The following is an 18,908-nucleotide window of genomic DNA, read 5'->3' on the forward strand; positions in this document are numbered from 1 at the left end:
TGACTATATGCCCTAAATGGCAAAGGGTGAATCTGTAGATCTCGCTGTACCCCCGTTTGGGGCAGAGAGATGCCATACCGCCTACTTGTTTAGGAAGACCCTCGCAGATTTCAGACACGTGATAATGTACTTAGGTAATTGCGCAGGTGGGATCAAAGGTCCCAGGGCGGTGTGGTTTCCTAGGCGGTGTCAGACAGCAGTATCATTTTTTTCTAACCGCTAGGAAGTTTTTTGGTCGCAAGACGAAGCCAAGGGTTTTTTCCAATCAACACTACTCCGGAATCGCCATGCCTCGCAAGGCGATTGACTCGCGGATTCCCGCCCTTATTCGAAATGGTGTGCAGGAGAAGAAGCGCAGCTTCTTCGTGGTTGTTGGCGACCATGCCAAGGATGTGATCGTGCACCTTCACTATATTATGTCCAGCGTGGACGTGAAGCAGAACAAGTCGGTACTATGGGCTTATAAGAAGGACTTGCTCGGCTTCACCAGTCACCGGAAGAAGCGCGAGATGAAGATCAAGAAGGAGGTCAAGCGTGGCATTCGCGAACCGAACCAGGAAGATCCATTCGAACTTTTCATCACCCTCAACCAGATCCGCTATGTCTACTACAAGGAAACCGAGAAGATTTTGGGTAACACCTACGGCATGTGTGTGTTGCAGGACTTCGAAGCCATGACTCCTAATTTGCTTGCACGAACCGTCGAGACCGTCGAGGGTGGAGGTTTGGTAATCCTGCTTTTGAAGAGCATGACCAGTCTGAAGCAGCTTTACACCATGTCCATGGATATTCACTCGCGATACCGAACTGAGGCGCACGATGATGTTGTTGCTCGTTTCAACGAGCGATTCATCCTGTCCCTCGGAAGCTGCGATTCGTGTCTTGTGGTCGACGATGAGCTGAATGTGTTGCCCATCTCCGGCGGCAAGACCGTGAAGCCCCTCCCCGCCCCCGAGACAACCGACGAGTCAGCTTTCGGCACAAAGAAGGAATTGAAGGAAATCAAAGAGAGTTTGGCCGACTCAAAGCCCGTGGGCCCTCTGCTCAGCTTGGCTCGCACCGTGGATCAAGCGAAGGCGCTCCTGACCTTCGTTGATGCAATCGCTGAGAAGACGTTGAAGAGCACGGTTACATTGACCGCCGGTCGTGGACGCGGAAAGTCCGCCGCTCTCGGTGTCGCCATTGCCGCGGCTGTCGCTCACGGCTACAGCAACATCTTCATCACTTCTCCCAGCCCAGAGAACTTGAAGACACTCTTCGAATTCATTTTCAAGGGCTTCGATGCACTTGGATATCTCGACCACGTTGACTACACCATCCTGCAGTCGACCAACCCCGACTTCAACAAGGCCGTTGTGCGTGTGAACATTCACCGCAACCACCGTCAAACCATCCAGTACATTCAGCCCCAGGATGCGCAAGTCTTGGGACAGGCAGAGCTTCTCGTTATCGATGAGGCCGCAGCTATCCCTCTCCCATTGGTGCGCAAGCTGATGGGACCTTACCTGGTGTTCATGTCCTCCACTATCAATGGATACGAAGGCACGGGCCGGTCCCTGTCTCTGAAGTTGATTCAGCAACTGCGGGAACAATCCCGAAGTGGAGTCAAGACAGACGATACCGACATCGCTGACCGCAGCACAGGCAAGTCGGCCAAGGGTGCCGACAAGAACCTCACCGGCCGAACCTTGAGAGAGATCACTCTCTCAGAGCCCATTCGATATGCCCCGGGTGATTCTGTTGAGAAATGGTTGAACAAGGTTCTTTGCCTTGACGCAACTCTTCCCAAGTCGAACATGAACACACAAGGATGTCCTCACCCCTCGAAGTGTCAGCTTCTTCAGGTCAACCGTGATACCCTGTTCTCCTTCCACCCTGTTTCCGAGAAGTTCTTGCAGCAGATGATGGCGCTCTACGTTGCCAGTCACTACAAGAACACACCCAACGACCTTCAACTTATGAGTGACGCTCCCGCTCATCAACTCTACGTCCTCGTCCCTCCCATTGATGAGGGAGCCGCCAAGCTGCCCGAGCCACTTTGTGTCATTCAAGTCGCCCTTGAAGGTCGCATCAGTCGCCAGAGTGTGCTCAACAGTTTGAGCCGTGGTCAGCGCGCAGGAGGTGATCTCATCCCGTGGTTGGTCAGCCAGCAGTTCCAGGATGAGAACTTCGCCAGTCTCTCAGGCGCTCGTGTTGTCCGCATCGCAACCAACCCCGAATATGTGGGTATGGGATACGGTTCCCGTGCTATGGAGCTTCTGGTCGACTTCTTCGAGGGCAAGTTCACCAACCTGGAGGAGGAGAGCACTGCCGTCGAAGAGCAAATGGTCCGTGTTACGGACGAGGAGCTCGCCGGTTCTAGCCTTTTGGATGACAACGTCCACGTCCGTGACATTCGCTCCATGCCCCCGCTGTTCGGTAAGCTGAGCGAACGTCGCCCTGATGTCCTCGACTACATTGGTGTCAGCTACGGTCTTACCCCATCCCTCCACAAGTTCTGGAAGCGCGGTTCTTTTGTCCCCGTGTATCTGCGTCAGACTCCCAACGAACTCACCGGAGAGCACTCTTGCGTGATGGTTCGCACTCTCTCTACTGGCGAGACTGATGACGCCTGGCTGAGCGCCTACGCGCGCGATTTCCACAAGCGATTCCTCGCGCTGATGTCCTACCAATTTGGGCAGTTCCCATCTGTCCTCTCTCTCAGCATCTGCGAGTCTGCCAACTCCGGTGCCAAGAAGGACCCGAAGTTCAAGCCGCACATGCTGCAGAAATCCGACCTCGATGCCGCTTTCTCGCCCTTCGATCTCAAGCGTCTGGACAGCTACGCCAACAACCTCTTGGACTACCACGTCATTTTGGATCTGGTCCCCGCTCTCTCCGATTACTACTTTGCCAACCGTCTCGATGGCAAGGTCAGCCTCTCCGGCGTGCAGCAGTCCATCCTCCTCGCCATCGGCCTGCAGCACAAGAACCTCGACGACCTTGAGAAGGAGCTGAACCTCCCCTCCTCCCAGCTCCTCGCCATGTTCCTCAAGATTGTCCGCAAGATCTCTACCCACTTCCGCAATCTCATCGAGAATGATATCGAGAAATCTCTGCCCGCACAGAAGGTCCGCATCGAGACCTCCGCCGCTCACGACGACGAGCCCGAAGTCAGCCTCCAGCCCCTGCCCATCAGTCTCGAGGATGAGCTCCGCGAGGGAGGCAAGAAGATTGATGAGGAGATGCTCGCCAAGCAGCGTGCTCTGAGCGCATCAAACCCGTAAGTTTCGATCACGTTTCCTGTCTGTCGAAACAACAATAACTGATTTCCAGCCCACAGTGATGGACTTGACAGCTCTAAGTCTTCCAAGCGCAAGAAGGTCGAGACTGCGCGCGACATCTACGACAAGGAGATTGACTCCAAGAGACAAAAGATGATCAAGAAGGGCACCGAGGGCCGCAAAAAGCGCTGAATGATTTAGGGTCTGGACAGTTTTCTTTCTGCATTAATGTATGGTGTTCGGTTTCTTGGGTCTAAAAAGACTTGCTTGTGTCTAGTATTTGTCTGTATTCTTCAAGGTTCATGTTTCCACAGGATATCCGTCTCTTGTACATACATATGAATCATGTGTTTATTATGCCTACAACAGTCTGGTTGATTCGTAGTGGTAGATGGGATATCCCCAAACGGCTTGATGCATTGGGTACATAAGCTTATGCGATTCGCTCTCAAAACTAGGAGAAAAAAATGAAGACTAGATACAGGTCACCAAACTAGCATCAACTAGCATCGACCTCATTCCAGGGACCGCCAAATGATCACAGCTCATCATGCTCCACGGCCTGTTCCTCAGCCTCAGCTTCAGTCTCTGCCTCAGCCTCGGCCGTCTCAGCTTCAGGCTCAACCTCAGCTTCCGCCTCAGGCTTAACCTCAGCCTCGGGTTCAGCCTCAGCCTCAACACCGGCAACAAGACCCTCAGGCAACTTCTGCTTAGCACCCTCACCCAATCGAATTCCATCAACCCAGGACTCAACCGCAACAGCGCCGAAGTCGGCATCGGCACCGCTGAACCGACGCCACCAACCGCGACGCGCATTCAACGCGATGATCTCAACAGTCTGGCCATCAGCCAATTCCAATGCGTCACGCAGAGTCTTGGACGCAGTGTTGATAGCAGGGATGGCAAACAGCGGGAAGAGGTGCGTTCCGCGCTGGGCGTGCTTGTGGCCGATCTCAGCGAGGCTTGCGAGCGCCTCGGTGGCAGACGCTGGAAGCGCGGCGTCGGGCTCGCTCGCCTCGGGGAGAATGACTAGCACACAGGTGCCGGACTTCGGTGCGAGACAGGCTGACTCGAGGGATTCGGGGGTGGAGAGGGTTGGGATCGGGGGTGCGGGGATAGGGACCTGAACTGGCTTGGCGGAGGGGTCTGTCTCGTCCTGGTCCGGGGAGGCGGTGGGCTTGAGGTCTTCGGCGTCATCGACGATGGAGGTAGGCTTGGAAGCAGGCTTAGACTTTGGCTTCGGCTTGGGCTTGGAGGCGGAACGGGGTGACGCGTCCGGGTTCGGTGTCGCCGCTTGGCTCAGGAACTCGGTGATGGGCTTCTTCTTCAGCTCGCCGGCGTAGATTTCAGGCTCGGCCTCGGCGCCGGGGATGAGGACAAGCGCCGGGACCTCAGTTACGCCGTACTTCTTCACGGACGCGGATTCTTTGTTCCGTACTTGGGCGATGTCAATTGCGCCGAGGAAGTCAATTGCCAGGGCGCGGATCAGCGCGCCAGTTGAGCCCTTCTCAGTGAAGAGGATGGCCTTGGGCCGGTCCTCGTTTTGTCCGAGCCATTTGTCCAGGTCCTTGTCTGTTGCGCGCTTCACGTGGTTGGGGATGCGGTCGACGACTGCGTCGACGATGCCCTTGGCGCTGCGCGCACCTTGGTAGTCCTCGACACGGGGCTTTCCGGGCTTCTTGGAAGGTGTCACGATTTTCAGGGTCGGGAAGCCCTGGACACCCATCTGTCCGCAGAAGGGTTTGTTTTCGTCATCGTCGCAGTTGATCGCCGCGACTTTCGCGAGTCCATCGAGGTTTTTCGCGGCTTTTTCGAAGGCGGGTTTGAGGTTCTTGCAGTGGCCGCACCAGGGCGCGTAGAATCTAAGTGACAAGTGTGAGTGAAGGTCGGAGGGGAGAGGCAGAGGGCTAGATAGCTAGCTAGCTATAGTGCGGGATAGCTTACTCGACGATCTACAGAGTAGCCAAACATTAGTCGATTTTGCACATTTAGTATGACGGTAGATACTCACCGAGGTATGATTCGAATTCGCGATCAGCGAGTTATAGGTTTTGGCATTCAACTGGATCACCGGCGAATTCTTGGTGTATAGTCCATCGGCGTTAACAGGCAGTGCCGCAAGAAGCGACACAAGCAAAAGACTGGCGCTGTGCAGCATGGCTAATTGGTAATTTCAAGGCAGAGATGAGATTCAGCAAAGAAGCCAAAGAGGAAAAAAGGAAAGACAGATGGTCCGACACATTACGCAAGGTGTCCTGAAGCTCTTGGCGTGCGGATGGTATTGGCTACGACTATACTATTTTCAGGTACTCGCAAGGAATATATTAAAGCATCAAATATCTCAATATGCGTGATATTATGTCTTGAATTAGTTTGATAATGGTTTTCATGTCAAAATATCTAAGACTTGACACTGTCAAAATAATCTCTTCTATAAACATCCTATGAACTTGTCCGTCTCCACGATCCCGTGTCTTTCCTCTTTGATAAACACAACCTCGCAATGGCTAGATCAAGAGAGAGCCATGATGTGGTCTTTCTACCTGGCGAACTATTCTGGATGATCCTAGCCTACCTAGAACCAAACGAATTAGTCCGATGTCGCCGCGTCTCGCGTGCCTGGAACGAAGCCTTTAGCAACCCGGCCATCCTACTCCTACTCCTGAAGAAACAGTTTCCATGGACAGAAGAAGTCAAAGGTTTGGGCTCTGAAATATCACCTAATCAGCAAAACCAAGGCCGCCATCTTTTCGATCAGGTTGCTTCACGATACGATTACCTAAAACGAGGCAAACCCCGCTCTATCCAGAAGTACCGCCTCTGCGATGACTTTGGCAGCGCGGGAGATCGTGAATGGTATCAGGTTCAGCCATGGGAGTCACACGCCAGTCATATGAGGCGCTTCATTGACCGTCAGTTTTCTGAGGCTCTATGGACTTTCGAGGATGGCCTGCTGGTCTACCCCAGCGCCGATCATCAGTTTCTCGTGCTTATGGATTTGGATACGGATCGGCAGTTCATTGTGCCATTTATTACTCGTGGCAAGGTTGTTCGTCGAGTCCGGCTACAGAAGAGCTTGCTCGTCATTGAGTGGGCTGAGCCGAAAGCCTTTCACTGGTTGAATGATAGCGATGGCGTGCATCGTCACTTTGCATCCTCCTTTGATATAACGAGGAGTGAGAACCAGGGCTGGAATGTTGTCCCACGCAATGAATGGAAGATTATGTTTTTGGGACATCCGCTGAGCGAGCGAGATCGGTTCTTCTCCTCGCATAGCAATACTCACTATGTGATTTATATATGGCAGCCAAATCGCAGCTTGTACACCGCAGATGAGGATGCCCCCATTGAGTCGTTGTTTGTTTGGGACATATCAAAACCATCGTCATATCGACCTTCATTGGATCCCACAGGACGACTGAGAGATGACTCACCTGGTGACTCTCCATCAATCGTGGCACGATTCGGATTCCGAGACCTGGAGTTCTTCGATATCCGACAACGGGGCTGTCCAAGCATTCAACGATTGGAGATTACGGATGATGCCCAGGCAGTTGAAATTACAGAAAACGTTTGCATCCGGCCGGAAGACCAACCACCCGAGCCATTCGGGTTTCCTCAACCTATTACTACGAGCATTCCTCTACTCGGGAATGGGCCCCATTGGCGCCGGGATTTCGAGGGGATACTACCGCCTTACCGTGGGAACTGCAGCATGCAGGCAGAGAGTATGAGGTTCGATGGGTCTATCATGACGGATCCTTGGTTTGGTGTCATTTCTCAAGTGACTGTACTTGAGCCTGATCTTGGCTTTTGCCTTCACTTCGATCCTTGGACGTGGATGCAAGATCAGATTGTCTATTTGACCATCCGGACACCTCGCTCGACTATCACTTGTGACAATTGGGATTTTGTTGGTAGGGGCAAGATGGCTGGTTGTGAAAGATACCTGGTGGGTGAGAATTGCAATCGAGAGTTAGTGATTTACCGGTTTGATAGATGAATTGAAGATAGATACGAATATTTTTCCAGTTATACGATCTCTATCCTTCACGACGTAAGGATGCTATAAATCTGATACATTTAGCTAAGGATAAAATAAGGGAAATTATATGTAAAAACACTAATATAGTTTCCGATATCCTTTTTAGGCTTTTTAGATGTATACGATACACGATCACCTGGAACGAGTCGAGCTCCGGTCCGGATTGGGGCCGTCACAAAAAGGGAATCGGACTACTACCTACATCCATATACATCATACGTAGGTATATAGCTAGGCAGTGTTGACCCTTCTAAATCTTTGTCCTTATTCATACCAAGTCTGCACATCCAACGTCCGGGTCTCCTACTTTGTACACTTCCTTTCTTCCTCTTGTCTGACTTAAATGCCACCTACCTTGACTATGAACTCACTGAAGGCTCGTGCCAAATCCTACTTCAGACGCCCACGCAAGGCGATCAGCGCCTGTTCTGAGATCCCATGCATGACTACCCTCGCCGGACTCCCCCCGGAGCTATTATTATCAATATCCGACTTTCTTCCACTTGTTGATCTTATTTGCTTTTTCCTTTGCAATCATCGACTCCTCGAGCTGTCTCAGAGACAAATAAAACGGTTGCCTCCTCCCACAAAATACAATAAGCTCTCAATCTTAAACCGATTGGAACGAGATATTCCAGAATACTTCGCTTGCGATTTTTGCTACCTTCTTCATCGGTATGATGGATCTGAAGGTTTTGGACTCAGCGGATTACCTCATGAAAGAACTTGCCGACTCCCGTGTGTCCACAAGGAGTGGTTTTACCTGGACTAGTTTGACTAGTCGTTCATTATGATAACCCATGTTGGCATGGATCATTCACCAAACCATCTTTCTTTCCGCCAGCTCAAGCTTGCTATGAGGAGGTTTTACTATGGTCCAAGATCAGGGATCAGTACTGATTCCCTATCATATACACAAGTCCGCCAGCACCCGATACAGTCAATCCGCCCAGACATAATCTCGCTATTCTCAACCGAAGCACAAATATGTCCCAAGCATCTCGGTCTTTGTATCAGGATGCATGACATAGTGCTCGTTAGAACACTAGACGATTTGATTTTGGATCCAGGACGCGAATGGGGCTCAGATCCTCTATACACTCTTGAAGTATGTGCACATTGCCACCTTCTTACCCTTATCACCCCAATTGTGGAATTCCTACACTACGGAGAGAAGACATCTATTGCCTATACCTGTTACAAATGCAATACAGATTCCAAGGTTGAAATTGGTGGATTTGACTCCAAAATAGCTCTCATTATGACAAGGTGGGTCAACCTGGGCCCTGGCCTTGCTAAAGATGACCTATTGTGGAAGACTCATGTCAGATTTACCGAATATCCCCGTCCACGACTTGACGAAAATGACACTGAACGCTTGGTTATGGGGGTTCCCCGCTTTTGTTTTGAAGACATGGCTCCTCAATCATTCGAGGACTTACAGTCTCGCAACCTCTCGTATCTCAGAGACCAGAAATACAAAACCCCCATGCCTTTCATTGCAGCGGGACTAAACGTTTGGTACATGTCATGCAAAGAGCCTCCAAAGAAAAGGGGAAGGGGAATTGAAACCCTGCGATCCTTACTACGCCATTCGACCTTATCTCGAGAAAATAGGACTATCGCGAAAACAACTAGACAAAAGCCGACATTTTGTTACTCGCCTTCACCAAACAACCGCCCTATCTGGGAAGACCGCGAAGACTTAGTGCCCTTGATCTTATATATCCTGGGCTAGGGTAAAGTCTGCGGCGAGTCTATCATCTCCGGCTTGGAACTTGTTTACACATTTATCCTGCGGCGGTCCGTACACTATGGCTGATCGCTCTATCAAATCAACCCTCCGGACTAGATCACGGATATTATCTTATATCTGATCAGATATCTTTGACACCTCCCTTAGTGATTCTAAAGTGGCATGCTAGTAGGTTGATTCTCGCTACGCTCAGAGAATAAGAAACTATATTCCATATTCTTACTGTTATTCATAGTGCGTCCGCTTCTACCAGGATCTTTATGCACTGGTAGGACTCTCATTGAAGGGCCATGTGTGGCATTATCCCTGAATATAACATACATCTCGAAAGACAATTAAAAAGACCAGCTAAAAAGACCTACTAAAAAGACATCACAAGGCCGCAAACGCGGTTGACTATCCTTGTATACTATTAAGTGACAATTCGATCTTTAACTGGCAGAAGACATAAAAGTTCATCAGACAGCATTCACTGAGTTCAGTATTTTGCATATATCCACAGATACTAGTTACGTCCACGGGTACGTATGCGCATAGGTAGTACCTTCCGTAAGCCCATGCCTTCCCCGGGGCCCCGGGCCATCCAAACACACAAACCCCACCCCCGTCTGTTCTTCCTGCTTTTGAATCCATCAATTTTCATCACATCAACATCATCTCACATCCTAGTCACAACCACGCCAGCATATCAAGCAGAATCCTCAACGCTTGATTCCTCGCAATCCTCTTTGTTTTCTTGATGAGTGGAATTTGTATCTTAAAAGTTAAATGGACACACATTTACGGGAGGTTGAGATTGAACGTGACGCCTTCCTGGACTCATCAACCAGGCCCATTCGCAAGCTAGACATTGCCGATATCTCAACCCGTCTTGCAAAGAAAAAACACGCTTGTTCCAACTCTTCAACAGTGGCGTGATACAGATTTACCCGCTCAATGGGCGTGGGATGCAACAAAAGAAGACTTCAACCTTTCTGTGGAGAGTCCATTTGAATCGATTAAATCCCTTGTCCACGACTCTCCACGCCTACTCCCAATCTTCCAACAATGTGTTGAACAGAAAGTGAACCAGCCTGCTGCGCAGGCTCAGGGTGATCGAGACAAAGATGGGCAGGATGGGGTCACAGAAAGGGCGGGGCAGACAACAGGCCCGCACAGGCTCAGTGCGGACGGGGATTCACTCTCCCAAGTCTTCGGGTCTTAGGCACCGCGGGGGGTTCCTCCAGAGCCCTTCTCGTAGGGAAGACCACGAGCATCAGACATAGTGAGGAGATGTGGGACTGTATCAACTTTGAAGTAGCCATGGATCAAGTACCTAGGTAGCCACAGTGGCACCGGGGCAAGAATAACAATCAACTTTACTGAGGACTCTTAAGTGGTTAAGGATTTCTGTTCTTTATTTCGGTCAAATTAAACATGAAGGCAAAACGATTCATCTTGCATAAGGAGGACGTAGGGTAGAATAAGAAGTCGAGGTGATTTCAAAGTGAACTCGAAATGAATGCACTTGTACTGGCAATCAGGTATGTATCCAGCAAAGAATATCATCTGTGTCTATGTGCACGAGAAGAAAATTCTCGATCAAGATTGTTTAAATTCAATAGAATAATTGGGTGTAGAATCCGCCATGATATTGGCCGTGATTCTTTATTCGAAAGCCCAACAAAAAAATGAAATCGAAAACGGTCTTCCTCCCACAGTCCCCGAGGCATCCTTCTCCATTTCCCTGAACACAGCAGAGAATCCAGACGAAAGAGAAATCTAGACCGAACAAACAGACGAAGAAAAGAAACAAAAGAAGAACAGAAAACACATGTGATCCAACATTGGACGAATCACTGCTCCTGCACAGATCCCAAGAGAGAGTCACAACCACCCGTGAACTTACATCTGACACAGGCTTTCATACCACAGCCAGGACAGGTTAGGATGAATGAAGGCATCCACAAATTGCAAACATTGCACACGGGACGACAGAAATCCTTGTACCATAAACCAAGGTGGGGGCAAATCTTGGAATCATTTCGAACTGTAATAGGCGAGGCATTTGGGACGGAAAGACGAACTTCTTCCAACCAGCCACAATAGATCTCCAGCATAATGCCGTTGAGCTCGCCACCGAGATCATTGAGGGTGTAGCGTCCATGAGGGTCTGCGAGCTTTTGCTTGAGGAATGAGACTAGAGGGAGCAACGAATCATGGCCCACCATGTAGGAGTTGATCAGTTTGTCAGCTTCAGAGTTGGAGTCGTCGGTGGTGGATTCGTAATCCTCAACGGTGGCGGACTTGAAATTTGAACAGTTGTTTGCTGAATGAGTGTAGTCTGTGGAGTTGCTACTTGATGAAAAGTCAAAGGACGAATCATTGCTAGCAGCAGACGGAGGACTTGAAGCGCAATCAGAGTAAGCTGGACCCTCGGAATCGGAACGGCAATTTTTGGCATATTCATAGGCAAATTCATCAAATGTGTCGGCAGGGTTGCAGGTCTTGATATTCTCTTCAGGTAGGACATGCACAAAGTCTTCAAACTTGAGGTCATGGCCAAAGTTGAGTTCGTCCAGAACTCCTTCAACAACCTGATCAACCATATCGGCATATTTGGCATCTTGGTCTTGGTCTCTGGTCAACTCTGCTAGGTCACGCTTCATTCGAGCCCGCATGTTTTCCTTGCGGAGCTCTGCTCGTGCCTTTTGCACTTCTGGGTCAATACCAGCCCATTCGTTCTCCCACTGGACATTGTCTGCCTGGAATTGCGCGCGTCTTTCTTTGGAATCGGCCGAATCAGGGTCCATGTGTACACTTGTTCCATAACTGTAGTAGTAGCTATAGGTGTGCTGGCGTTGATGTCTCGGCTTGTGTGTAGATGCTGACTCGGTAAATGAGCCCGGCCAGTGAAAATCATTTCCATGGCGTTCTCGCTTTGAAGGGCGATTGTAGGTGCGCTTGTAGGTGCAAGCTTGTGTGTCATCCTCAGAATCTAGATGTCTCTTGGCTTTCTTTTTCAGGACCTCGTCAAGCAAGCGCCGACGGTCTTCGTCACGGAGAACCTCAACAGCATCTTGGATCTATTTTTGGTGGCTTGTCAGCAATGCTCAGATAGCCATATTACTGATGCTGTAGACTTACTTTTCTGAATCGCTCAATGGTTGCTGGGGCATTTCCAGCCTTGTCTGGATGGAGCTTTAAGGCAAGGCGCTTGTAGGCAATATTGATGTCAGAGAGCTTGGCATCCCGCTCAACTCCCAGGATAGCATAGGCATCAATAGTCACACTGGTGGTCGACATGTTTGCTGTCACACAAGTCTTGATAGTGAAAGTCAGTATTTTGCTATATGTGCATATTGGCTTGAAGATAAAGACTCGTTGCCAGTATTTGAACAGGCAGATAGAACGAGAGAGACAGAGAAAGTGATGTGAGGTCAATATGAAGGAAGGTATGTGGGCAATCAAAACATATCTGCCGGTGAGGAAGGTGTAGGAAACAGCCCGGAAGAATCGTTAAGGTGACGACAATATCAGAACTTACCGCACAAACGTGGAGAATCAAGCTGGAAATAATGGCCACCACAGACGCCCGAGAAGAGAGTATAAGACACCAGAAGAGTATGAGATTGGAGGAGAGAATGAGGATAGAAAAACAAGAGTAGGACCACTAGAGGAAGATCAACAATAGTGGAATAAAGAACAAGACCACGCAGAAAGGATATTTAGCATGAGATTTCAAGAACAGCAGGAGCAAGAAAGAGATTGTGGAGAAGGAAAGGAGGAAGAGAGAGAGTAGGAAGAGGAAGAAGAGAAGGGTATAAGTATGAAGACGATGCCTGATTGAGTAGATAATATAAAATAATGCTATTGTAATTCGAATCCCATTGATCAAAGAATCAGATCCTATTGATGGAAATAAGCTATAAATGGCTTAGTTCCATAATCACTTCAGATGACAGAACACATCAAACAAAGAAGAGTTGATCATCTGGGTAATCTCCAGGGTTAGGGCTATACGGGGGGGCACATGGTTATCCCATTTAAGTAAAGGCTATAAATCAAATAATTACAGGATCCCATGGCCATTGAATAGCAGAACTCTTCCAACCATTTTGTTTAATAACCTAGTTGAGGGCTATACACAAGGACGAAATCTGTACATATGAAATGAAAATGGATTGACTCTGATTTTACACAAGCTGAAGGTCGATCTAAATATGAACAAGTCTACACTAAAGGCGACTTGGTCCCGTAAGAGAAAGCTTCTACATATCCGCACTGGCGGTGGCTCCGGTGATAATCTCAACCAGCTCGCCGGTAATGGTGGCCTGGCGCTGACGGTTGTACAAGATCTGGAACCTAGAGGGCTGTTAGAGACGAATTTTGAAAACATTAGAGGTAGAACATACTTGTTGATCATCTCACCAGCGTTCTTGGAGGCGTTCTCCATGGCGTTGCGACGAGCGGAGATCTCGCAGGCGTGGCCCTCAGCCATAGCCCAGAAGAGGTTGTTAGCAAGGGCGTACTCGCGGAGGCTGGTCAGAACCTCATCATCAACCTCGTAAGAGGAGATGTTGGCTATATTGGAGGTTAGTTGAAACTCAATGAATTTCTTGGACATAACAAAGTCTCACCGGACTGGGTGATAGCCTCCTCGGAGTAGGCCTCAATGGTGACAGGCTCGTAGCTCTGAGCGTTGACGAAAGAGTTGTAGATGATGCGAACGCTAGCGTAATCCTCGGGCAGGAGAGCGATCTGGTCGGCAATGGCCTGGGCATCGGCGAAGGTGGGGATGTCCTTGCAGACGTTGGCGAAGCTCAGGACGATGTTCTCGGGGACGGAACGGGAGAGCGAAGCCTTGGCCTTCTCACCGAGAATGGCAATGTCGGCGTTGGGGTTGGCGGCCAAAATACGGCGAGTGGCCTTGCTCAGACCGGAGTGGATACCACCGCAAAGACCCTTGTCGGAGCTGGCAACAACCAGAAGAACCTTCTTGTCCTCCAGAGCCTTGGTCTCGGCCTGCTCGAAAACGGTGTTGGAAGTCTTACCATAGACGCGGGATTCGTCCATGGCCTTCTGAGCACGGGTGAGACGAGTGGACGCAACAATCTTCATGGTGTTGGTGATCTTCTCAATGTTCTTGATGGACTTGAGACGACCCTCAATCTCACGCAGAGTCGCGAAGGTGGCGGCATTGGCGGGGGCAGGGCTTGATTTCGCAGTCAGCAATTGTCGTTTTCGCCTCCTCTAACATCCAGCATATTTTCCAATTTCAATGGCGTCGAGGTGGTTGCGTCGGAGTACGTCGGGTGGAAGGACTTTGGCACGAGGTATCGGATGAAGACTTACCGAGCGACGGCGGCACCACCAGCCCGCAGGGCCGGGCGGACGGCACGGGAGAACATTATGGGAGAGATTGAGAGAGGAAATTGAACGAGCAGATAGTGACTGCAGAGAGGAGGGGAGTGACGAAGGTTAGACGGGGATGCCTCGCTGGTCGGGAAGGAAGTTGAGAACCAGGGAGGTTCTGTCTCCGTGCTGCCGCTAAACCGAAAGGGGCAAGCATCTACGGTGTACCATTCCGACTTCCACCGCAGTGGTGCCTCAGGCATTACAGTATTTACATAACATCACTTGACGCCTCAGGCACCTCACTTGTAATCGCTCAGGGCCTCTTTTCCCATTGCATTCCTCCATTCCAAGTCCCCCCCAAACCTTTTTCTCTCTTTCCTCACATCTTTTCTCACCTCTCGTCTCTGTCCCTCCGAATTCACCCACAACATCCGCTTTTTTCCATGTATCATTGATGCAGCAGATCTTATAACCATATTCTTACTCTTCATTGGTCAGAATTTCCTTGCTTTCCTCCTTCAACCAGGCGGCTCAATTTGTCCGACTCGGCGCACGAGGACGCCTCCCCTTACTACAGCAACGATTTCTCTCATTTTACCCGCGTCTTCCTTTTGCTAGTCCAAGGACTACCATCATGAGCTCCTCAGAGGACGACGCACCCCTCATGCGCGCCAATGGACGTGGTAAAGGTGCGTTCCTCGGGTGATTCGGCTGTCATTATGCACCTCTACAATTTGTCGCGCAGCTTTGCTTTCCTTGCACTTCGTATTCTCACTCTTATATCTCCTTTACTTCCTTCACAATTGTATTTTTCTTATCTGTACTCGATGGCACATCTCGCACTTTGACGTCACTTTCTTCACAATTCCAACATAATCGGACGGCATTCTAACACAGCGGTTCTACACTTCTAGTTTCCCACAAGTCTCCCGAGGTTGTCAAAATGGCGGATTCTAGCCCTGCCACGAACGGCCATGTTGATCCTGGAATATCCATTCGATTTGGTCCTGTCGAAGACAAGGACGTGAAGATGGAAGATGGAGAAGATGCGCTGGGTGCCGGTAAGCGCAAGTCTCGGACCAGTCTGGGCGAAAAGAAGTCCTACGCAGAAGCAGAAAGCAGCGAAGAAGATGAGCCTTTGGTACGCCTATCCCCGTCGCGGAATGACCCTTGTTATTCCCAGTGCGACCATACCGTCGCTTTCGGTTGAAGCGTCTGACCATTCGACAGAGCAAACGCCGCCGTACATCTGTGAAGCATGAAGATCCCGAGACCGATGATGATGTGCCTTTGGCACGCAACGGACGCAAACTTCCCAAGGCCGCCGAAACATCCATCGGGGATGAGTCCGATTCCGACGTCCCCATTGAACGCAAACTCGCTGCGCAAAAGAAGAAGATTGAACAAACGGCGGAGAAGGAGGCCAAATCTGCGCGCAAACCTGCTGCACCAAAGAAGGAAGCTAAGCCTGCGGCGGCCAAGAAACAGACAAACGGCGTGAAGAAAGAGCCGGCTACCAGCAAAGCTGCCCCCAAGAAGGTGAAGGCCGAACCTGCCTCGGCCAAGAAGGGCAAAGTGAAGGCAGAAAGCCAGGACGCCGAAGAAAAGGATGAGGAGGAGGATGAATACCGCTGGTGGGAAGACCACAGCAAAGGTGATGGAACCATCAAGTGGACAACTCTAGAGCATAATGGTGTGGTTTTCCCTCCCGAATACGAAGTGCTGCCTGGGAATGTCAAAATGAAATATGACGGTGTTCCGGTCTCCCTTGCACCGGAAGCCGAAGAGGTTGCTAGCTTTTTCGGCACCATGCTCAACTCTACTCACAACGTGGAAAATCCTGTGTTCCAGAAGAATTTCTTCGGTGACTTCAAAGAAGTCATCAAGAAGAGCGGCGGAGCGAAGGACGCAAAGGGGAACAAGATAGACATTAAGGAGTTTGCGAAATGCGACTTCAAGTCTATCTTCGACTTCTACGACGCTCAGCGTGAAGAGAAGAGAAATCTGCCACCTGCAGAGAAGAAGGCCGCAAAGGCCTTGAAGGATGAACAAGAGGCTCCTTACCAGTTCTGTGTGTGGGATGGTCGCAAGCAGAAGGTGGGCAACTTCCGTGTGGAACCGCCTTCTCTGTTCCGGGGCCGCGGTGAGCACCCCAAGACCGGGCGTGTCAAGACGCGTGTGCAACCTGAGCAAATCACCATCAATATTGGCAAAGATGCCAAGGTCCCACCGCCACCTCCTGGCCACAAGTGGAAGGAGGTCAAGCACGATCAGGAAGGCACCTGGCTTGCCATGTGGCAGGAAAATATCAATGGCAACTACAAGTATGTCATGTTAGCCGCCAACTCCGATGTCAAGGGACAAAGCGATTTCAAGAAATTTGAGAAAGCCCGTGAACTCAAGAAGCACATTGAGAAAATCCGCAAGGATTATCAGAAGAACCTGAAACATGATATGATGGTGGAACGACAGAAGGCCACGGCAGTCTATCTTATTGATCAGTTTGCCCTGCGTGCTGGAAATGAGAAAGGTGAAGACGAGGCCGAAACCGTCGGTTGCTGTTCTCTCAAGTATGAGAATGTTACGCTGAAGCCCCCAAACACTGTTGTCTTCGATTTCTTGGGTAAAGATAGTATTCGGTTCTACGATGAAGTGCAGGTCGATCTGCAAGTCTTCAAGAACCTGAAGATCTTCAAAAAGGCACCCAAGAAGAACGGCGATGAAATTTTCGACCGCCTTACGGTAAGTTCTCGCATTTTCTTGCAATCTTGAATGTTACTGACGAATGAAAGACTTCTGCCCTCAATAAGCATCTTGCCAACTACATGCAAGGTCTGACCGCCAAGGTTTTCCGTACCTACAACGCGTCTTATACCATGGGTTGTGTTCTCAACGAGATGAATGCTACCGGCGGTACCATCGCCGAAAAGGTAAAAGCATACAACGATGCCAACCGCAAGGTTGCCATCTTGTGTAACCACAAGCGCACTGTCACTGCTGGTCATGCCAATGCAATGGAAAAGATGGGTGAACGGGTGAGTTTTGTCTATTTTGCCCTCATGGCGACAGGCACAGTGCTAATGAATTTTTAACTATGCAGATCAAGGGCCTTCGATACCAGAAGTGGCGGCTGAAGCAGCAAATGCTTGACTTAGACCCAACTCTGAAGAAGAAGAGGGGTGCGGCATTCTTCGAAATCGACGAGGATCTCGACAAAGAATGGATCGAAGAACACCAAACCTTTTTGATTGAGGAACAGAGAACCAAAATCTCCAAGAAGTTCGAGAAGGACAACGAAAAGCGCGTTGCTGATGGCGAGAAGGAAATGAAAGCTTCCGAGCTCGAGGAGCGCCTGCAGGTCGTGAAGGAGATGGAGAAGAAGTTCAAGAAGGAGAACAAAACTGGCAAGGTCGAGGCCGAGGCCAGAGGTGCAACCGTTGAAAGGCTCGAGGGTTCCATCACGAAGATTGACCAGCGGGTCGAAACGATGTCCGTCCAGGCTCAGGACAAGGAAGACAACAAGGAGGTTGCCCTGGGTACCTCGAAGATTGTGAGTTTCTTATTTTTGGGGGTCTGATCCCTACGATATCACCAGCTAATTATTCTCATTAGAACTACATTGATCCTCGCCTCACTGTCGTCTTCAGCAAGAAGTATGACGTCCCCATCGAAAAGTTCTTCTCCAAGGCGCTGCGTGAGAAGTTCGAGTGGGCCATCAAGTCTGTTGAGGAGGACTGGGAATTTTAATCTACCATCCCCCTCGCCTTGATTACTCGGTTGCAATTTCCGTTTTTTGCGCACATTACTTTCTTCGTACTATATTTTCGGTTTCACTCAGTCTGCCTTGGCAAGACTAGGTGACTTTGTTTTGTTTTTCAAATAATTCTTTCAAAATCTAGCCATTGATCTATTTGGATCCCTGGTTGCATTCGCGTGCATGAGAAAGAATTGACGCTGCCAATGGCATTTTCATGGTTTTCGTTATAGTGGCTTGGCTCAGGGTGCGAGCCTGCATTAGTGGCGGCCGTGGGTACGATATGATCGGTATACGCCAGTATGCACGAGGGGAAAAAAAGAAATATCACAAAAAAAGCATCACAAAAGACCCATCGATTCGGTTGGCTGGGTGGCTTGGTTCAATGTACGCACACTCATGCATGGCAGTCGGACATCTTGCACAGTTTCTGTTCCGCTACTCTTTGTCATTTCGGTCATTGGGTTAGAATTCGCGAATTAATTCGTTCAATTGTTTCCGTTCAAATTTTGCATAAATGTCTCCCTCGTAGCGTTATGTAGTTACATATGTACCAAATACCTATCCCCTTCTATTTTAGTTCTCACATCTTGCCGTTTTCTAATGTCAGAGTAAAATTGAGCACGCCCCTAATTAGGAATGTGTATGCATTTCTACTATAAATATACGTGGTGGCTCCCCTGAATGATATGCAGATCCAATATCGAAAGTGGGCTCGAGATGTGTCTCACCTTTTCTTAAATCGATCACCGG

At 49.7% G+C, this 18,908-nt stretch overlaps 7 protein-coding genes across 7 annotated transcripts; 4 read left to right on the top strand and 3 right to left on the bottom strand.

Moving 5' to 3' along the window:
• Positions 1–287: 287 nt before the first annotated feature.
• Positions 288–3,455, top strand: PEX2_047390 (ribosome biosynthesis protein KRE33; the record flags this gene model as incomplete). Its single annotated transcript, XM_016742014.1, has 2 exons — positions 288–3,262; positions 3,323–3,455. The coding sequence occupies 2 exons, from the start codon at positions 288–290 to the stop codon at positions 3,453–3,455; spliced, it is 3,108 nt and encodes a 1,035-aa protein (XP_016603244.1).
• A 346-nt stretch (positions 3,456–3,801) lies between these two features.
• On the bottom strand, positions 3,802–5,421 carry PEX2_047400 (putative disulfide isomerase; the record flags this gene model as incomplete). The annotated part of the gene is made up of 3 exons (XM_016742015.1): positions 3,802–5,125; positions 5,208–5,215; positions 5,275–5,421. The coding sequence occupies 3 exons, from the start codon at positions 5,419–5,421 to the stop codon at positions 3,802–3,804; spliced, it is 1,479 nt and encodes a 492-aa protein (XP_016603245.1).
• A 345-nt stretch (positions 5,422–5,766) lies between these two features.
• Positions 5,767–7,266, top strand: PEX2_047410 (F-box protein; the record flags this gene model as incomplete). Its single annotated transcript, XM_016742016.1, has 1 exon — positions 5,767–7,266. One exon carries the CDS (start codon positions 5,767–5,769, stop codon positions 7,264–7,266), a length of 1,500 nt encoding a protein of 499 aa, XP_016603246.1.
• A 403-nt stretch (positions 7,267–7,669) lies between these two features.
• Positions 7,670–8,080, top strand: PEX2_047420 (uncharacterized protein; the record flags this gene model as incomplete). Its single annotated transcript, XM_016742017.1, has 1 exon — positions 7,670–8,080. The coding sequence occupies one exon, from the start codon at positions 7,670–7,672 to the stop codon at positions 8,078–8,080; it is 411 nt and encodes a 136-aa protein (XP_016603247.1).
• A 2,819-nt stretch (positions 8,081–10,899) lies between these two features.
• On the bottom strand, positions 10,900–12,349 carry PEX2_047430 (uncharacterized protein; the record flags this gene model as incomplete). The annotated part of the gene is made up of 2 exons (XM_016742018.1): positions 10,900–12,129; positions 12,191–12,349. 2 exons carry the CDS (start codon positions 12,347–12,349, stop codon positions 10,900–10,902), a joined length of 1,389 nt encoding a protein of 462 aa, XP_016603248.1.
• A 965-nt stretch (positions 12,350–13,314) lies between these two features.
• Positions 13,315–14,454, bottom strand: PEX2_047440 (F1F0 ATP synthase subunit gamma; the record flags this gene model as incomplete). Its single annotated transcript, XM_016742019.1, has 4 exons — positions 13,315–13,408; positions 13,459–13,627; positions 13,684–14,258; positions 14,399–14,454. 4 exons carry the CDS (start codon positions 14,452–14,454, stop codon positions 13,315–13,317), a joined length of 894 nt encoding a protein of 297 aa, XP_016603249.1.
• Positions 14,455–15,035: 581 nt separating this feature from the next.
• Positions 15,036–18,148, top strand: PEX2_047450 (DNA topoisomerase 1; the record flags this gene model as incomplete). Its single annotated transcript, XM_016742020.1, has 6 exons — positions 15,036–15,090; positions 15,316–15,542; positions 15,632–17,143; positions 17,194–17,436; positions 17,502–17,951; positions 18,014–18,148. The coding sequence occupies 6 exons, from the start codon at positions 15,036–15,038 to the stop codon at positions 18,146–18,148; spliced, it is 2,622 nt and encodes an 873-aa protein (XP_016603250.1).
• Positions 18,149–18,908: the final 760 nt, after the last annotated feature.

The sequence above is a fragment of the Penicillium expansum genome (assembly GCF_000769745.1).
Source record: "Penicillium expansum strain MD-8 chromosome Unknown contig147, whole genome shotgun sequence".
In the NCBI taxonomy this organism is placed as follows: Eukaryota; Fungi; Ascomycota; class Eurotiomycetes; order Eurotiales; family Aspergillaceae; genus Penicillium; species Penicillium expansum.